At 43.0% G+C, this 17,520-nt stretch overlaps 1 protein-coding gene across 1 annotated transcript in view; it reads left to right on the forward strand.

The window, feature by feature from the left end:
* The window catches only part of SEMA3A (semaphorin 3A), a 253,399-nt gene that overhangs the window by 105,574 nt on the left and 130,305 nt on the right, over nucleotides 1-17,520 (forward strand). Inside the window, exon 4 of the mRNA XM_063134309.1 lies at nucleotides 5,707-5,826. Within this exon, the coding sequence (XP_062990379.1) occupies nucleotides 5,707-5,826 (120 nt within the window). The remainder of the gene's footprint in view (nucleotides 1-5,706; nucleotides 5,827-17,520) is intronic.

Below are 17,520 nucleotides of genomic sequence, written 5' to 3' on the forward strand. Positions count from 1 at the left end.
AATCCAACACTGTAGCCACTACACCACACTCTGCTTGTAGACCCCAAGATGAGAGAGCCAGCCAGAAGAAGGACCTTTGACCTGCTAGGAGAGATTGAGACAGGAGGAATGGGAACTTGGTGCACATAATCATGAGAAAGCAAGGTGGCCAGAAAGAAGTTAAGCAACACCAAGGTGCAAAGGAAGGGTGGAATCGGTGGGTACAGTGTATAAATGAAAAGGTGAGCCATGGGGTGGGGGTGAGAGAAGGAAGTAGCTTCAAACTGACAACTGCCTGAGCAATAACACACTAAGCTATGACTCACTAGGAAGCCTGGCTGAAACAAAAGTAGACTGAGTGGCCACAAACACAGGCCTTCGCTAGACCTACCTGTAAATCCAGGCTAGAGGAGGGGAGATACCGTGATGCGACTATCGCGGGATCTCGCCCTCGTTCACACATGAGGTGCGACAAACTCTGGAGGAGAGCTGTCATGCCCACCATTTAAAAAAAAGTTGTAAAGGCCCAGAAGTGCAGGAGCGCTCCAGTGACAGCAGGTAGGGTTTTTTTTTTTAAAAAAAAATCTCCGTTCCCCCCACCCTAGCCCAGATGGGTGCAGCACTCCTGGGGAGCGCTGGGCCCCGTGCGTGGCTCCCAGTTATGTGTGAGTAATCGTGCAAAGCTGGGGAGAAGCCGCTTCAATGGGCCACCCGCTCACAGTCTCGGGCTCAGTCCAAGACCGTGGGGAAAACCGGGCCCAAAGTGGTGCCCGTTATCCCAGGGCAAGGGAGGGTTGATCCCTGCCTGAGCCTGGGATCCCCTGTGCGTCATCTGGACGCACAGGGGCGATCCCGGGTATCAGGTCAGGATAACCCCTCATCTAGCTAAGGCCACAGCAAAACATTGCTAACTTCCTTTCTGGAAGATGTAACTCAGAGTTTTAGATGGCAATGGGTGGCATTCATGTTGTATTGTTACTTACTGATAGTTGGGGAAATAACCTTGTTGCGTTGGACTTCATCATATTGGCCTTCAAGGCATGGGAATAATGTGCTCCACATGGGTCTCTAAGGGGTAAACATGCCTCTGGCCAGTCCAGAAACCTTGACACTGCTACTGAATAAATGAGCTTTTTTTTCAAATTTGAAGCCTTTGAGCCTCTCGTCTGTTATGTAAGTGGACATTTGATTATCGTACATGCAGAAGAGTATTTGCAGTGGAAATTAGTGCCCTGGTAAAACTAGGTATAAAAGGTACATTCCAAATCAACTGAAGTAAGAGCTGTTTTTAAGCCTCATGTGTAGAAAAATCACCGAACCCAACCACAAACCTTACAGTGGCTAAGAGTGCAAGCTATAATTTAGGAAGACTACAGTTCACATTTCACCTTAGGCTTAAACTCAGGAGCCTCGGGGAAGCAATTATTTTATCATTCTCAGATTTGCCTCTCTTCCAATATGGGGATAACAATATAACCTAACTTTTTCTCGGAAGTACGTGAATGAATGTAAGCTGCTTTAAATATTGTAAATGGCAAATCTTGTTATTACTATAACCATTGACAAAAAACACCATACTAGTTTAACCATCCTTACGTATATGTAAGCGTTCCTATGAGGAGTTGCCTGTGTACCTGTTTTCATCTGTTGTACCTGGATGGAATAAGCTATATCCAATGTTAGTCTAAATTAAGTCCCATTTATTTTAATGGGTATACTCTAAGTAGGACTAACATTGGATACACCCCATAGAGTTAAAAATGTAGTATCCTGTATTAATGATATTGGTGGCCTGGAATCAGGTAATATGCTCCCTAGACTTAATCCTGCATGTACTGTGAGAGCAAGATCATACCTGTCCCAGTTCAAACATCAAACATCCATGTATGGATGTAATGTTTAAATAGGGCAAGTATGTCAAGTATGCTGTAGGGTGGATTCCTGCATTGAACTGGGGGTTGGACTCGTTGGCCTTATAGGCCCCTTCCAACTCTACTATTCTATGATTCTAAGGTCCAAAGCCCTCAGCTGATTGAAAGTGGGATATTAGATTTTGCAGCTCAGGAGTATGTGTGTTGCATTTTAGAAGCACATGTGTATTCAAATGTTACACTGATGCACAGTTATCCAGGGAATGTTCATTGGCTGCCAGTCCAGGTCCGGGCCCGATTCAAAGTGCTGGTATTGACATTTAAAGCCCTAAACGGTTTGGGGCCAGGTTATTTGAAAGAACGCTTCCTCCCATTTGTACCTGCCCGGACCTTAAGATCATCCACAGGGACCCTTCTCCGTGAGCCCCTGCCAAAGAAAGTGAGGCAGGTGGCTACTAGGAGGAGGGCTTTCTCCGCTGTGGCACCCCGGTTGTGGAATGAGCTCTCCAGAGAGGTCCGCTTGGCGCCTACACTGTACTCCTTTCGTCGCCAGCTGAAAACCTTTTTATTCTCTCAGTATTTAAACACTTAATTTTAACTTAAATTTAAATTTTGCTGTTCTAACTCTGCATTTTAATCTTATATCAATTTTGGTGCATGGTTTTATCCTGGTTGTGCTTTTTATACTGTATTTTGTATTTGTGCTTTTAACCTGTTGGTTGTTTTATTATGGTTTTAATTTTTGTGAACCGCCCAGAGAGCTTCGGCTATTGGGCAGTATAAAAATGTAATAAATAAATAAATAAATAAATAAATGTCAGAGACAGAACAGAAAGCACCTTGTGAGTGGGTAAGAAGGGGGATTTTGCTGCCCAACACATGTAGAGAGAAGATCAGGCTGGTGTGTGAGCACTGAGAAAGAGCTAGCAAATGTTCATCACGACTAAGGCTGAAATCCTTCGTGTGCTTACCTGGGGTTTGAGCCTCATTCAACAAACTGGGATTCCAAGTAACCATATATAGAATCTGACTGACAGCCCCACTGAAGCAAAAGAATGAACTTCAACATTTCATAGGGCCATGATTGCAAGTAACTTTTACAAGATTGTGCCCGGTACGTTTTATTGAATCTGATCGAAAGCGGAGCAAAATGTCACTTTGAACTCTTTCCCATGGTGGAGATGAAATCTTTGCCATCATTTTTTTGTTTGTTTGTTTAATGTTCTTTTTTTACTCATTCTTTTTTTCACTTGCATAAAATATATAAAGGAACCCAGTCTGCTGTGGTTGCATACATCTCTAACAAGGCTTAAAGGGTCTCTTTTTAACAAAACAGCTGTAAAACACAGGAAAGCTATTTTAACCATTGTCGCTGGAATGGAAACTTTCAATAGTAAATAAATATATTTTATAGTTGAAGGTTTATTGCTCTGAATGGCCCCTCCTAGTGTTTCATTACCTCTTTTATTCCTATAATCCATAGTTGAAATATGATGCGTTGTAGATGAGAGACAAATTAAAAGAGAGGGTGGAGATACATATTTTGCTGTCAGTTATATTGGCACTAATCTGGACCAACTCTATTGACATTAATAGAGCAGCACTGTGTAAATCTAAAGTAACTGATGGAAGAATTCCGCCTAAGGGGGCAATTCACATACCACTTAACACTGCTTGTAGTCTCCTTGACTTTGTTGTAGATACAGAAATGCAAGTGGTCTGTGATTCACTATCAAAGAATTCCAAAAGGAGACTAACTCTCAGCCAATTAACATCTTGTTGGAGGAATTCTGCTCACTTTGGTGGAATTATTGTTGATTTCAGGCCTTGGAAATGAGAGTGGAATATAGATAACAAACTGAGCACGTAGTTCTTGGCCTTTTGAGAAGCCATATCACAATGGCAGCAGAGCACATGCGCTGCATGCAGAAGGTCCTAAATTCATCACCAGTCGAAAGATTTTCGGGGAACAGGGCTGCAAAAAGGCTTGAAGAGCTACTGCCAGCCGGTCAGAAACTCAGAAGAGACCAAGCACCTTCCCTAACCTGGCACAAATGTGAAGAAGGGTCACCACTTATGTCTGTGGTGACATGCCTCCAGATAGCATACCACTGCTATAGCCTCACTGCAGCTCTTCACTGGTGCTTCTGTGCATCTGAGTGCTGTCCAAAATGGAAGTATTTATATGTGTTTAAGGGTAATGGCTGTGTTGTGTTGAAATCTCCCCACGAGCCAAGCTTGTACACACCTGTGTATCTCTTGATTTTGTACCACTCGGAACACGCCGGTGGATGTGTGAAGTGATAGCATGAACTGTTGGGTTTAATCTGAGAAGTTAATTTTGCCTGCAATTTGCCACTTGACACTGCAGTTCAAGTGGAGCAGTGGGAAATCATCAATTGGAGAAAACCAGCTAAGAACCCTGTAGCACCCACAAATTTATGATGGCATAAGCTTTCACAAACTAGAGTCCGCTTCATCACTTGCATCAGTTGGAGAGACACTTGGATGTTTGGATGGTCACCATATGGTCAGTTGTATGGTCAAAACAAGACCAACTGGGAAGTCTTTCAAGGAGAGTGTCCCTCCACCACCACCCCAACACTCACTGTTTGCATTAAACCATTGTTTTACCTTCCCAGCAACCAGGGTCTTGCTGGTTCCTCATATCCAGAATTAAACACCCAGTACTGTAGCTTATCAGTGCATGAGTTTTAACACACATATGCATCCAGCTGCTGTATACATTCTGCGTGAAGGGCTCCATATGGCAGCAACATGTGAGTGAGGACATATGTGGTGGGAATTCACAACAATTGCTCAGGAAATTATGGAACCATTTCTTTGATCTGGTTTGAAGCTGCTTGGGCCTTTCTGAGAGGATGTAAGTTGTACTTCCAGTAAAGGCTGGGGTCTCTGATTTTGGTGGGGCTCTGAGCCCATTCTGGTTTTGAACCAGACAGAACCTTAAAGGTTCAGCACCTTGGATAGCTCCTTTAGAGTTCTGGCTTGTTGCTGGCTGAAATCCAGAATGAATTCACAGCCCCACTGAAATCGGAACCACCATCGTCCACTGCCTACTTCTGAGGACTCCATTATGTCGCCTGTGGGCACCAGTATGCTCACGCAATTGGCACCTACGTCTCCTGATTGCTATTTTATTACTTAAGACTTTTTTTTAGTTAAAAAGAATTTTTTTAATTGGGAAGCTGGCACGCCACTAAGTGCAGTGCTGCTCTCCAGCACCAGCTTTATTTAGGTTCCGAAGAGCAGTTTTGTATTTTGGAGCTGTGACTCCAACTCTGTGTTGTACTTAGGTTCTTGGGCAAGTTTTTTTCTTTCTTTTTTTTTTCCATCTCACCAGTTTCCCTTCTGGGCAATTATTTATTTATTTATTTATTTATTTATTTATTTATTGTTTTCAATTATCAATTAGTGTTTTGTTGATCAGCCACACCCACCATAGTAGCAATTTTGCACAAGTCTGAGTTCCCTCCTGGAACCCATTTTGTCATAGTTTGCACAGCATTCTCTCAGAATTCCAAATATGGTCACTGACCGAAAAAGTATGGGGACTGTTCCCCTACTTATCCTGAAAGTTGAGTAGGCCTTGTGCCCCTGTATCACCACTGTGGTAGATGCTACTTATGATATTAATACTTTATAGTGTTTTTACTGTTTGTTTTATTGGAAGCCATGTTGACCTTTGTTGAGGCGGGTTGCAAAGGTTTCTAATGAATAAACAGCTGTGAATGACAGTATAAACTCTGAAGTAGCGTACATGTGAATGATGAGAGTGCAAGTAAGTATAGTAACTTAATTTATGCTACATTTTATTTTTTTTTGTTCTTTGTAGAAAGAATGTGCGAACTTCATCAAGGTGCTTAAGGCTTATAACCAAACTCATTTGTATGTCTGTGGAACTGGGGCTTTCCATCCCGTGTGCACATACATCGAAGTTGGAGGGCATCCTGAGGTAAGTGCAGTTATATACATCCACTTAAAAAAACCCAACACCTTAACTGACCTTCAGCCATGCTTTGGTTTCCTCCCCACCCCCTGCCTCGCCAGAAGGTACATTTTACTTAATCCATCATATTTAGCAGCTGGAATGTTATTAAGATGATATTTGTGGATGTTGGTGAAGCTTTTAATTTTAGGCTTGGTGAAGTTATACCTTGATTAAAAAATATGGGGCCCGATCCACCCAAAGTTCAAGCCTCATTTTAATGGGAGAGTTTTAAGTATACTCTCCTGATGAAAATAGGGGGGCTTAAAAGTCCTTAACTGGTGGGATCATACCCATTACCCATTTGGTGATTTTATTAAATCTTCAATGTCTGCATGTATATGTAACTGAAAAGTGTAGCCCTATTGTCAAGTTTACATAACCAGCTGCTCACTCTTCTTTTTCTGTTCATGACTGATAACTAGCTATCTAAGGAAGCCATAATATCAGCACCTTTGTTCTGGTGCCAGTTTTGTCCTTAAAGTCTGCTGCTTCCCAGTCTGTAGCGTCTGGCATCACAGCAGCTTTTTCCCATCTGGGGCATACACATCATATGTGCATTTCCCTGGCTTTTGCTGGGTCAAATGAGACCTGTTTCCCGCGCGCACACACACACACACACACACCAAAAATTTGTTCAGTTTTAAGAAACAAAAAACAAATCCATATCTAGCCATAATCTTCTGGATATTTATTTATATGTGTCTACTCTAGCACAATTCCCATAGGGTTCAATGCGTTTACTGAAACAGAGTGTTTTGGGGGATTGTGACACTTGTTCCTCTGGTGCCTGCTTTTTTTGGTGGGCAGTTACTTAAATACAGCTGAATCCTGACGTTAGAACCCCAAGCATGTATTATATATGGATATATGTGCTCATTGTCGAGGTTAAGCCATATAGATAGGCAATGGGAGTCTCAACTGTTAGGTTACAAGGTCAAAATGTTTACATTTTTGAAAGGAGACTTTGCAGTTACGGTGTGGGGTAAAAACTCAATGTCAGAGCACCTGCTTTGTCTGAAGAAGGTTCCAGTTCCACTCCCAGTCCCTGCCTTTCCCCAGTGAAAAGGATATCAAATAGCAGTGTGGTGTAGTGGCTAAAGTATAGGGCTGGGAGTCAGGAGATCCGGGTTCTAGTCCCCACATGGCCATGAAAACCCACTGGGTGACTTTGGGCCAGTCACAGACTCTAGGGAGGTCATGGGCTCTCCCATGCTAGAAGCCTTCAATAGGCAGCTGGACAACCATCTGTCAGTGATGCTTTAAGGTGGATTCCTGCATTGAGCAGGGGGTTGGACTCAATGGCCTTATAGGCCCCTTTCAACTCTACTATTTTATGATTCTATGATTCTCAGCCCAACCTACCTCACAGGGTTGTTGTTGTGAGGATAACATGGAGAGGAGGAGGAGGAGGACTATGTCCACCGCCTTGGGCTCCTTGGAGGAAAAAAGGCGGGATATAAATGTAATAAAATAGCAACACTGAGAAATAACCTTTGGAGCAGGGGTGCAGTACCTCAGGCCCAGAGACCAAATCCAGCTTTCCTGGGGACTAAATCTGGCCCTATGGGGTTCCTCAGATGGCTATGCTCCACCCTCTTTTTTCCAACCACCAATCATACAATTTTAATTAATTAATTACATTTTTATACTGCCCAATAGCCGAAGCTCTCTGGGCAGTTCACAAAAATTAAAACCATGAAGAAGATGATAAAACAACCAATAATCTAAAAAACCCAAATACAATGGTTTCCCGTCTTGTGTGCAGTATTTTTAATAATAATAATAATAATAATAATAATAATAATAATAATAATAATAATATAATACATTAGAATGTTTCTCCTCAGGCTTAGTTATTGGCAGTAAGGGCTTTATGATAAAATGCGCTGGCATTTTGGGCTCACCCCTTTTGCCTTTGGAATGTAGCCCCCAAGAGCTCCTCCAAAACAGAATTCCGCCTTTGAGCTGAAAAAAGTTCAACACCCTGCTTTCGAGAGCCGCTGTCAGGCAGTACTGAGCTAGGTTGACAAATAGTCTGGCTCAGTTCAAGGCAATTTCGTGTATTCTGTAGAGAGCTGTAGTTTCCTGGAATTGGATGTTTGGGGAAAGGGTTAATCTGTTCCATGGTATGTGGCTCGGATATTTGGAGATCAAAAAACCACTTGAAAATGCATCCGAAACTAAGAATCGCTGTTCTGAAGACTTCTCAAATTATCCTTGCTGGAGATGAGTAGCCCAGTCCACCGAAGTGAAGTTGCACAAAAGTGGGAGTTCATGCACACAGCACTGATTTCCCAAAATCATGCAGTTATCCTATATTTTTGTCATTTAGATTGGTGTATACAATGTATAAAATATTTCTATCCTGCCTTTTAGCACTAAAAAGAGACCCCCAAGGTGGTTTGCAACAATAAAAGTTCCGTAAAAAATATCAAATATCAATACAATTAAAAAGAGCATACGAAGTTTTAAAAAAGGATGAACAAAGCTGTAACTAGATAATTTTAGAGAAAATTATCTCTAAGAGAAAAAGAGAAAAGTCCAACAACTCCTAGCATGACCCAGCCAGTCCTGCTGGCTGAGGCATGCTGGGAGTTGTTGGACTTTTTCTTTCTAAAGATACATAGAATTGTGCCCTCAACTACTCACCAAAAAGATAACAGAGGACCGGCCAGACTAACCGGCCCTAGGGAGAAGTTCCACAGTTGGGGCATAATGCAGAGCAGGGTCTTGGAAGATGATCACAATCGATGGGTAGGTCTGTGTGGGAGATATATCCCTATCAAAATATATTCAAGCAGTGAAGCTGGTGGCTCCTTTTTCAGTGGGGCAGTGAGTCTGCTCTGGGTTTCAGAGAGAACTCTAAAAGAGGTATCCAAGGTGCTTAACCCATTTGGGGATAGCATTCAGCACTTTGGATACCTCCTTTAGAGTTCTGACTGAAACCCAGAGTGGATTCTCTGCCCCACTGAAATAGGAGCCACCAATCTCCACTGAACCCAGGGTGGCTCACAAATATTTAAAATACAATAGAAATACAATAAAATAACAGAACGTTGCACTAAGTCAGGAATGGTTTACAGGCAGCAGTCAATAATAAAAATGTACTATGAATCATACGTAGAACCAGATGCTGAATGCGCTGTGCAGAGGGCTGAAAAGGCCCATGGTCCAGATATCAGGGTTCTTGCTAATAAAGCCGGTTTCACCTGCTTGGAGGAGACAACAGATCAGAATATTAAAGCTCCATCCGACGAGCGTTTTATTGCATGTTCATTAGTGGGCACTCATGGAGTTTTCTCAGGTCCCTCCCATGACCTCATCTGCCTCCCATGCACCTTCCACCCCTTCTGGCCTTCTGTGTGCGACAAAAAGAAACTGCATTAAGTCCGATGTTTTTTTAAACTCAGAATTGCTGCTCTCTGCTGCTGTGTGCAAGAAAAACAGCGCCATTAGAGCTGCAGACTCAATGGGCCTCGTACTTGTTGTGTTCTTCCTCTTTTGAAAGGGGAAATAACTGAGGAATGAAAACATGGGCAGAGAAGCAAAGGTAGGGTTAACCCCCGGTGTGATGGAGCTATTAGATTCATAGCTGCCCCCACTTCTCAGAAAGTTGTCATGGGCTGTGAATGCATAACCCTAGTAGCTGGATGAGGGACTAGAAACCCAGCTGAATTTTATTTATTTATTTATTTATTTACTTAATTAATTTTATTACATTTATATACTGCCCCATAGCCAAAGCTCTCTGGGAGGTTTACAACAGTTTAAAAATGTTAAACATTAAAAAGTATACAAAATTTAAAAAACCATCAGAAACATAAAAACAACTGTATAACAACAACAATTCCACCAACAATTCTGGGGTCCATTAAACACAAACTTAACGTTGTTAAATGCTGTTAAAATGCTGTTAAAATGCTGTTAAAATGCCTGGGAGAGGGGAAAGGTCTTGACCTGGCGCCGAAAAGATAACAATGTTTGCGCCAGGCGAGCTTCATTCTACAGTCGGGGGGCCACCACCGAAAAGGCCCTCTCCCTTGTTGCCATCCTCTGAGCTTCCCTCGGAGAAGGCACTCGGAGGAGGACCTCAGATGTTGAGCACAGTGTAGGTTCATGTTGGGAGAGGCGTTCCATCAGGTATTGCAGTCCCAAGCCATGTAGGGAATCTGGTCTATCGGTTCACATTCTACTAAAATCACTGTGGAATTAAACTTTCATATGGCCAGGAGTGTGTGATAAGGGAGCTTCTCTGCTTATTTTTTTGTTTTAGATTTTTCTTATATATGGTGTAATCGTATTATACTAACACATGTTTGATCTAAAAAAGGAAGATGCTTTGCTTTTGTTCTCAATGTGACTTTTACAGTTATGAATCCAAGGACATTTCAAATCCATAGAACAGTTTTGCCTGATCTTTTCTGCGAAGACACACATTTAATTTATGGAGGTGTTTTTCAGTTGATCCTTGTATTACATGTACTCACTGTGATGTCAGAAGCACATTTGCTCAGAAGCCGCCTTATGGATTTGACATTCAACAGAGCAAACTGCCATTAAAAATAAAATAAAGACATCATTATTCAAGTGAATGAGCCTACATTTAATCATTTAAAAATCAGATTTCCATCTTGTAAAAAAAAAAATTACCATATTCCTCCAGTGATGACTTAAGGGCTTGGAGAATCGTTTCCCCCCTTCTTCTATATAAAAAAAAGTCTATTAATTTTTAAAACAAGCTTGCTGTCAGCGCTCTTACTTCTGGCATACAGTTTTATGTGGAAGGGAGTTCAGCATGAGTTATTTTTATACTCTTATAGGCTTTATTTCAACATGTATTTTTTATCAGTTATCAATTGTCTCTGGACCACACACACACACACACACTCTGAGTATGTAACAGTTTACTGCATTAAACAGATTTTTCCTTCCTGAGTTCCATTTGGGAATTGGTAGACATATTAATTAACTTAGTTCGGTAAGATGCATGTCAATCAATTATTGGGTATTTGCCAAAAAGACTGTCTGAAGATAGATGGCAAATATGAGATCATGTACTTTTCTAGTTTTAACAGCATGCAAGATAACCACCTCCATCATCCCCCTACACACCTTGGACACTTGAGCAACAATTTATGAGAGGAGAGATTAGAGATGAGAAACTAACATCAATCTTTCTACCATGTGTAAATTTACTGTTCAATGGAACTGTGCTACCATCTGTACTTGGTCTCTTCTGTGTCTTCAATGTTCTTCTTACTGCACGTTATATGGTGAGGGCTAATGCTTTAGGAATGTCTAGGTTAGAACAATCCCTTCTCTCTATTGCTGCAGTGTTTAATCAATTAATGTTAGTTTAAGTGACTAAGAGAGCAATCTGATGTCAGAGCACTCCGGTTATCCTAAGCTGTGCCAGCAAGAGCTCTGCAAGGCAGGAGGAATAGCAGAGGCCTTTTTTTATAGCTTCTCTGCCCTCTGGAAATGAATTTTGCATTAGATGGGTCTCTGAGCTCATCTAACTCACTCTCATTGCTGTGGACAGAGGCTGAGAAGCCACTGAATACAGCAAATCCATGGCCTCTCCCTTTCATAGCCCACTGGCATACCCCCATCTCACCCTCTTCTTCAATTTCTGAAGGTTGGACCACTGATCTTGGGATACAGAGCCACTGCAGAGCTTCCCCTGATGTCCCATGGGGTAGCGGTGTGAAATCCATGGTCAGATCTCTCCGTCCAATGTTTTACCTCTGTTTAAAACCTCGGAGGGTGAGATCCACAGCATTCTATGCCCTCCAGACACTGTCTAGGTTTACAGGATTGCTACAGATTAATTAGGCGGCAGAACTTTTGTTGTTTTTCTCTATCAATTTTAAATTAATTTCAATATAATTACTTACATTGTTTCTAATATTATTTAACCCCAGCATTCAAGGAGTTTTGAAGAAACACGTCTTATTTTCTCACACACAGGAAGGAATGTGTCTTCTAAGATAGTGTCCAATATGGCAATTGCATATATAATCTAAAAACACAGTGTAATTTTTCTTCAGAAACATTGTTTTAATCCCTATGCCAATTTATGAGTTAATTGGCTAATTAATCAATTAAAACTGATACGATTAATAAATTAGCTTCCTCCCAATAGTTTTATTTTTGCTACATTGCTTACAATTTCATGGCGTTTCCAGTTGTTTATCTGTGAAGTTTGTTCCTTATTGTGCTATTCTAAATGCTATCAGTTCAGATCAACACACCATAGTTTTACTTCTCACGATGTTGCAAATATGCCACGTTTCATATATATATATATATATATATATATATATATATATTCTTCATTTAGGTATGGATGCACTTTGTGTTCTCCCATTTCCATATCTGTTTGCAATTTTTTAAAAAAATGTCTCCAAATTCACATGGCTTTCTCCTAATATACATATTTTTGTCTGCAATAATATGCACATTTCTGTAAGCAATTTTCCCTTTTATGTTGCACTTTGTATGTCATTTTGATTGGTGTACACATTTTTGTGCACACCTTCTCCTAGTATATGCATTTTCTGATTGGAGAACTGTACTTCAAAATTTGGAGATGTGCAAATACCAAAGGACAACAGTGTTTTGATTTGTGTATTAGTTCAGGATGGGCAAATGAGGAAGGTTCCCATTAAAATGCAAACCGAATGAATTTCCCATCCCTGTTCCGGGCACATGCTCTTGAGGTCAGGGGCAGGCAGAGAACTGCCTGAAGATGCAGACTTTTTAATGTATAAATGCTCAGGAATATATCCTGAGGAGAATGGGGTTGTTAGGAAAAGGACATTAAATAACAGTAGTCTGGCAATCTGCCGTTTCTTTTTTATATATATCCAATGGCAAACTCTAATAGACCACTGGAATGGCCTTTCTGAGTTTATGTCCATATGCCAAGGCTGGACATTGAGGACACATTGCAATCCTTTCCAGAATGTGGTCTCTACCCACTCCTCCATGTGGGGCTGCACCTCTATGCAGCTGCTAACTTTTCTGTGATCACAGCATCTCTTCAACTGAGCTGCCATGAACTTGTAACTCATGGTAGTGGCCTGTATAGACCCCACGTGGGATAGCCATGGGACACGGGCTAGCATACAGGGCTTCAAGGCCTTGCTTTTATTCCATGACTATTCCTGCCTGTTTTCCATTGCCCGCTACAACAGATTAGAAAGAATGTAATGTAGCAGAAGGCTTGACTAGAAAAACACTCTTCGCTTCTGCTTAGCTAAGCCAGCAAAAAAATCTGCATAAGCCTTGCAGAAATTAGGGGTGTGCACGGACCCCCCGCTCCGCTTCACTTGCAGATCCGTGATTTTCGGAGCGGGCCGCTTTGCCCCACCCCTGCTCCGCCCACTTCCGCTCCGCTCGGAGCTCCGGATCCGGATCGGAGCTCCGTTTCCCCCCCCATAGGGTTGCATTGAAAGCTAAAAAATGATACAACTTTTTTTCTGTTCAAGTTAGAAACCTCACGTTTGGCACCATGACACCTCATGGACGTATACACACGCACGCCAAGTTTCAAAGCAATCCCATCATCCCCTGATTTTTGGGGAATTTTTGAAAATCGGGCACCCCATTCACACCCCTTTCGATAGCTCCATCAATTTGCACGTTAGAAACCTCAAACTCGCCACCATGACAGCTTATCCATGTGTCCCCATGGATGCCAAGTTTCAAGGCAATCCCATCATCCCCTGATTTTGGGGGAATTTTTGAAAATCGGGCACCCCATTCACACCCCTTTCCATAGCTCCGTCAATTTGCACGTTAGAAACCTCACTCACCACCAGGACAGCTTATCCATGTGTCCACACGCATGCCAAGTTTCAAGCAAATCCCATCATCCCCTGATTTTTGGGGAATTTATGAAAATCCAACACCCCTTTCCATAGCTCTGTCAATTTTGCACGTTAAAAAACCCCCTCAAACTCACCACCATGAAAGCTTATCCAGGGATACATACACACGCCGAGAAGGCAGTCCCATCATCCCCTGTTTTTTGGCGGGGCTTAAACCTGCAAAATTTGGAACTTCCAAAACTCCAAGTGAGCGCAGGAAGGACTTCTCCCCTGAGTCAAAGCCACACACACACAACATCCCTGCGAGGTGGGCAGGGGAGGAGGGAAGGAAGGCAGGCAGGCATGCAGCTGGCATTTCTGGGGGCATAAGGAAGTGAGCCAAGGATAAGCCAGTAATGCATATAAAATGGAATAAATCAAATAAACAAAGGAGGGGTGGAATTAAAAGCAGCAGTGTTGCTGAATAAACAACAACAAGAACTTTTTAAAAAAGGCTATATCTTTTACCAGCAATAGGGGGACGTGCCCGGGGGAGAGGGAAGCAGCTGCCAGTTCAGCTCAAGAAAGCCATTGCTTCACCAAGAGCTCTGAGAAGTAAACGCTCACTTCAACTCATAACAGGCATCGCTCCACCACTAAGAAGTAAACACTCACTTCGACTCATGATAGGCATTGCTCCACCGTTTTACTCTCTTTGGAAGGCTCTGATGGCCTTCCAGTGCAGGAGAGAGTGGGGGCACGTCCACAATGAGATGCCCTAGGGGAGCTCATCCCCTTGCACCACATCTTTTCAGTTGTTCCCCAAAGTTAGGGTGGGTAGCAGGGCTGTGTTTCTATCTCTTATTATTGGCTTAGTATATGATTTCAGGTTGTGTTTGTGCATTTGGTGGGGCTACTGTGTTAAAAAACACTGGGAAAAGTCCGTTCAGATGAAGAAAGAGAAGTTTCCCAGAATCCCAAGTTACCCGTTTTGCCTATGCCCTCCTCTAACTTTGGGATCATGTGATCATGACCGGGAGCTGACTCTGCCCCTCAGCCCTTTGAAAAAGGTATTTTTCCTGCCGATTTTTTTAAAAATTCTAGTGCGCGACCCGCACCACGCAGAGAGGTGAGAGTAGTCTCAAAATGACCCCCATCCATGACTCTCTGTGCACAAGAATTTTCAGAATGATAGCTTAAAAATCAACCCAGTTATCCCCAATTCTTTTCCTCAATGCAATCCTATGGGCGAAAACCGCGCGCTGTCCGTTTGTTTACCCGATTTTTTAAAAATTCTAGCACGCGACCCGCACGACACAGAGAGGTGAGAGTAGTCTCAAAATGACCCCCATCCACGACTCTCTGTGCACAAGAATTTTCAGAACGATAGCTTAAAAATCAACCCAGTTATCCCCAATTCTTTTCCTCAATGCAATCCTATGGGCGAAAACCACGCGCTGTCCGTTTGTTTACCTGATTTTTAAAAAATTCTAGCACGCGACCTGCACGACACAGAGAGGTGAGAGTAGTCTCAAAATGACCCCATCCACGACTCTCTGTGCACAAGAATTTTCAGAACGATAGCTTAAAAATCAACCCAGTTATCCCCGATTGTTTTCCGCAATGCAATCCTATGGGCGAAATGTTTCAAGATGGCGATCGGAGCGCTCCGCCTGAACTAGGAGCTCCGAAAAATGGCCGCTTCTCTTCGCCTAGCTTCTAGGGGTCCGCGGTCCACTTCTACTCCGCCTCTGGGTAAGGCGGAGCAGGCCAATCCGCTACTGCTTCTCCGCTCCTAATCGGAGCGGAGCACATGCCTAGCAGAAATGTGAAAGTGTGGAAGCCATTAAGGTAGAGTAACCATATGAAAAGGAGGACAGGGCTCCTGTATCTTTAACAGTTGCATAGAAAAGGGAATTTCAGCAGGTGTCATTTGTATATATGGAGAACCTGGTGAAATTCCCTCTTCATCACCACAGTTAAAGCTGCAGGAGCTATACTAGAGTGACCAGTTTTAAAAGAGGGCAGGGCACCTGAAGAGGAAATTTCACCAGGTTCGCCGTATATACAAATGACACCTGCTGAAATTCCCTTTTCAATACAACTGTTAAAGATACAGGAGCCCTGTCCTCCTTTTCATATGGTCACCCTACATTAAGGAAGCAGAGAAAAGAAGGAAGTTATAAAACATTTTAATGTGAAGGCACAAATAAGAATACAGGGCCTAACAAACCAATATGGGCCCATTCAGAAGACACCTTTAACCATGGTGGTTAAGCCAGGCTGTGTTCAGAACACACCTTAAACCATGGCTTTAACTACGGTCAATAAGGCCTTTTGCTTTTTTCACCGTGGTTAAAGCCATGGTTTAAGGTGTCTTCTGAACACAGCCTGGCTTTCTGGCTTAACCACTATGGTTAATGCCATGGTTTAAGGTGTCTTCTGAACGGGGCCTATGAAAGAGGACTTGGTAGTTTTGGCTTGCATCCATTTAGTAAAGTAGTAGTATAAAGCAGCATGCGTACACATATTCAAATAGATTAAACATAACTATGTGTGTGTGCATATGTAAGGTATCCCTGCTACTGTTCTACTGGTTGAAACTGTTTCTAGCAATAAAATATGAAAGCATCAATGTGCCTGACAAGATAAATTATGTGTCATTAAATGAATCCCATGCCATTCATCAGCTTTGAAAAGCTATTTTGAAATTCACATCTCCTAACACGTACTGAACATCCAGAATTATAAATTGCCCAAAGAATGCTGAGATGGTTTACATTTAGATGTGTTCCAGATCTAGTAATTAAAAGATGCCAGATTTTGTGATAAGTAGAGTCTATTAATGAATGAACTTGGAAAGATTTTTTTTTTAAAAAAAGGAACAATAGAAGAAGATAGGAGTTGCTTTTATATAAATTAGTTCAGTCTTTTTTCACAGCTATGGTTTCTTAGCAACTTCAATCAAGAATGAGATTCCCACACATCCATGTTTATCATTTGATGTCTCTTGCCCTAATGTGTGACCCATTTCAATAGAACAGTCTAAGGGTGTATACTGTATGATACTCAGGGCCTTCCTAGATGAGGGTTTAGCCCGGTGCGAGGCCCGGGCTCCCTGCTGAGCGTGCAGATGATGCACAGGGGATCCCGGGGTCAGGCTGGGCTAAACTCTCCCTTGACCCGAGATAACCGGATCCACTTGTGGCCCGGTTTTTCCACAGCCCTGGGCTGAGCCCGGGGCTGCGGAATGTCTAGCTGATTCCACGGCTTTTCCCGGCTGCTCGCTTACTCGCGAGTAGCCGGGAGAAGCCGTGCACTGGGCACAGTGCTCCATAGGAGTGCTGTGCCCATCGGGCCAGGGGCGAGGGAATCACGGGTGGTGAGAGATGGGGGCCAGGGGGGGAAGAGCGGACCTGGCAAGAGAGATGGGGGGGAGAGCGGAGCCAGGGGGGGAGATCGTGGCTGGGGTGGTGGTGGAGGGGGCATTGGACATGGTGAGCGGGGGCAGTGAGCGGACGGGCGAGCGAGCGGACGGACGGACGGGCGAGCGAGGGGGGCGAGCGGGGGGGAATCAGACATTGTGGGGGGAAATCAGGGGCAGGGTGGGAGCAGGGAACCCTTTATTTTTTAAAAAAACCAACTTACCTTTTCGTTGGTGCGCTCCTGCCCACATGGCCCCTTTAACTTTTTTTCAAAATGGAGGACGCGACGGGGCTTTCCTTTTCCTGTCGCGTCTGACGTGTGGAAAGGAGCGACAGCCCGCACTACTCGTAGCGCGGGCTGGCTTCTCCTCCCACACGGATTCTGATGTAGGTCTAGCAAGGCCCAAAATCTCTGTCTG

Source organism: Elgaria multicarinata, chromosome 9, assembly GCF_023053635.1.
Source record: "Elgaria multicarinata webbii isolate HBS135686 ecotype San Diego chromosome 9, rElgMul1.1.pri, whole genome shotgun sequence".
In the NCBI taxonomy this organism is placed as follows: Eukaryota; Metazoa; Chordata; class Lepidosauria; order Squamata; family Anguidae; genus Elgaria; species Elgaria multicarinata.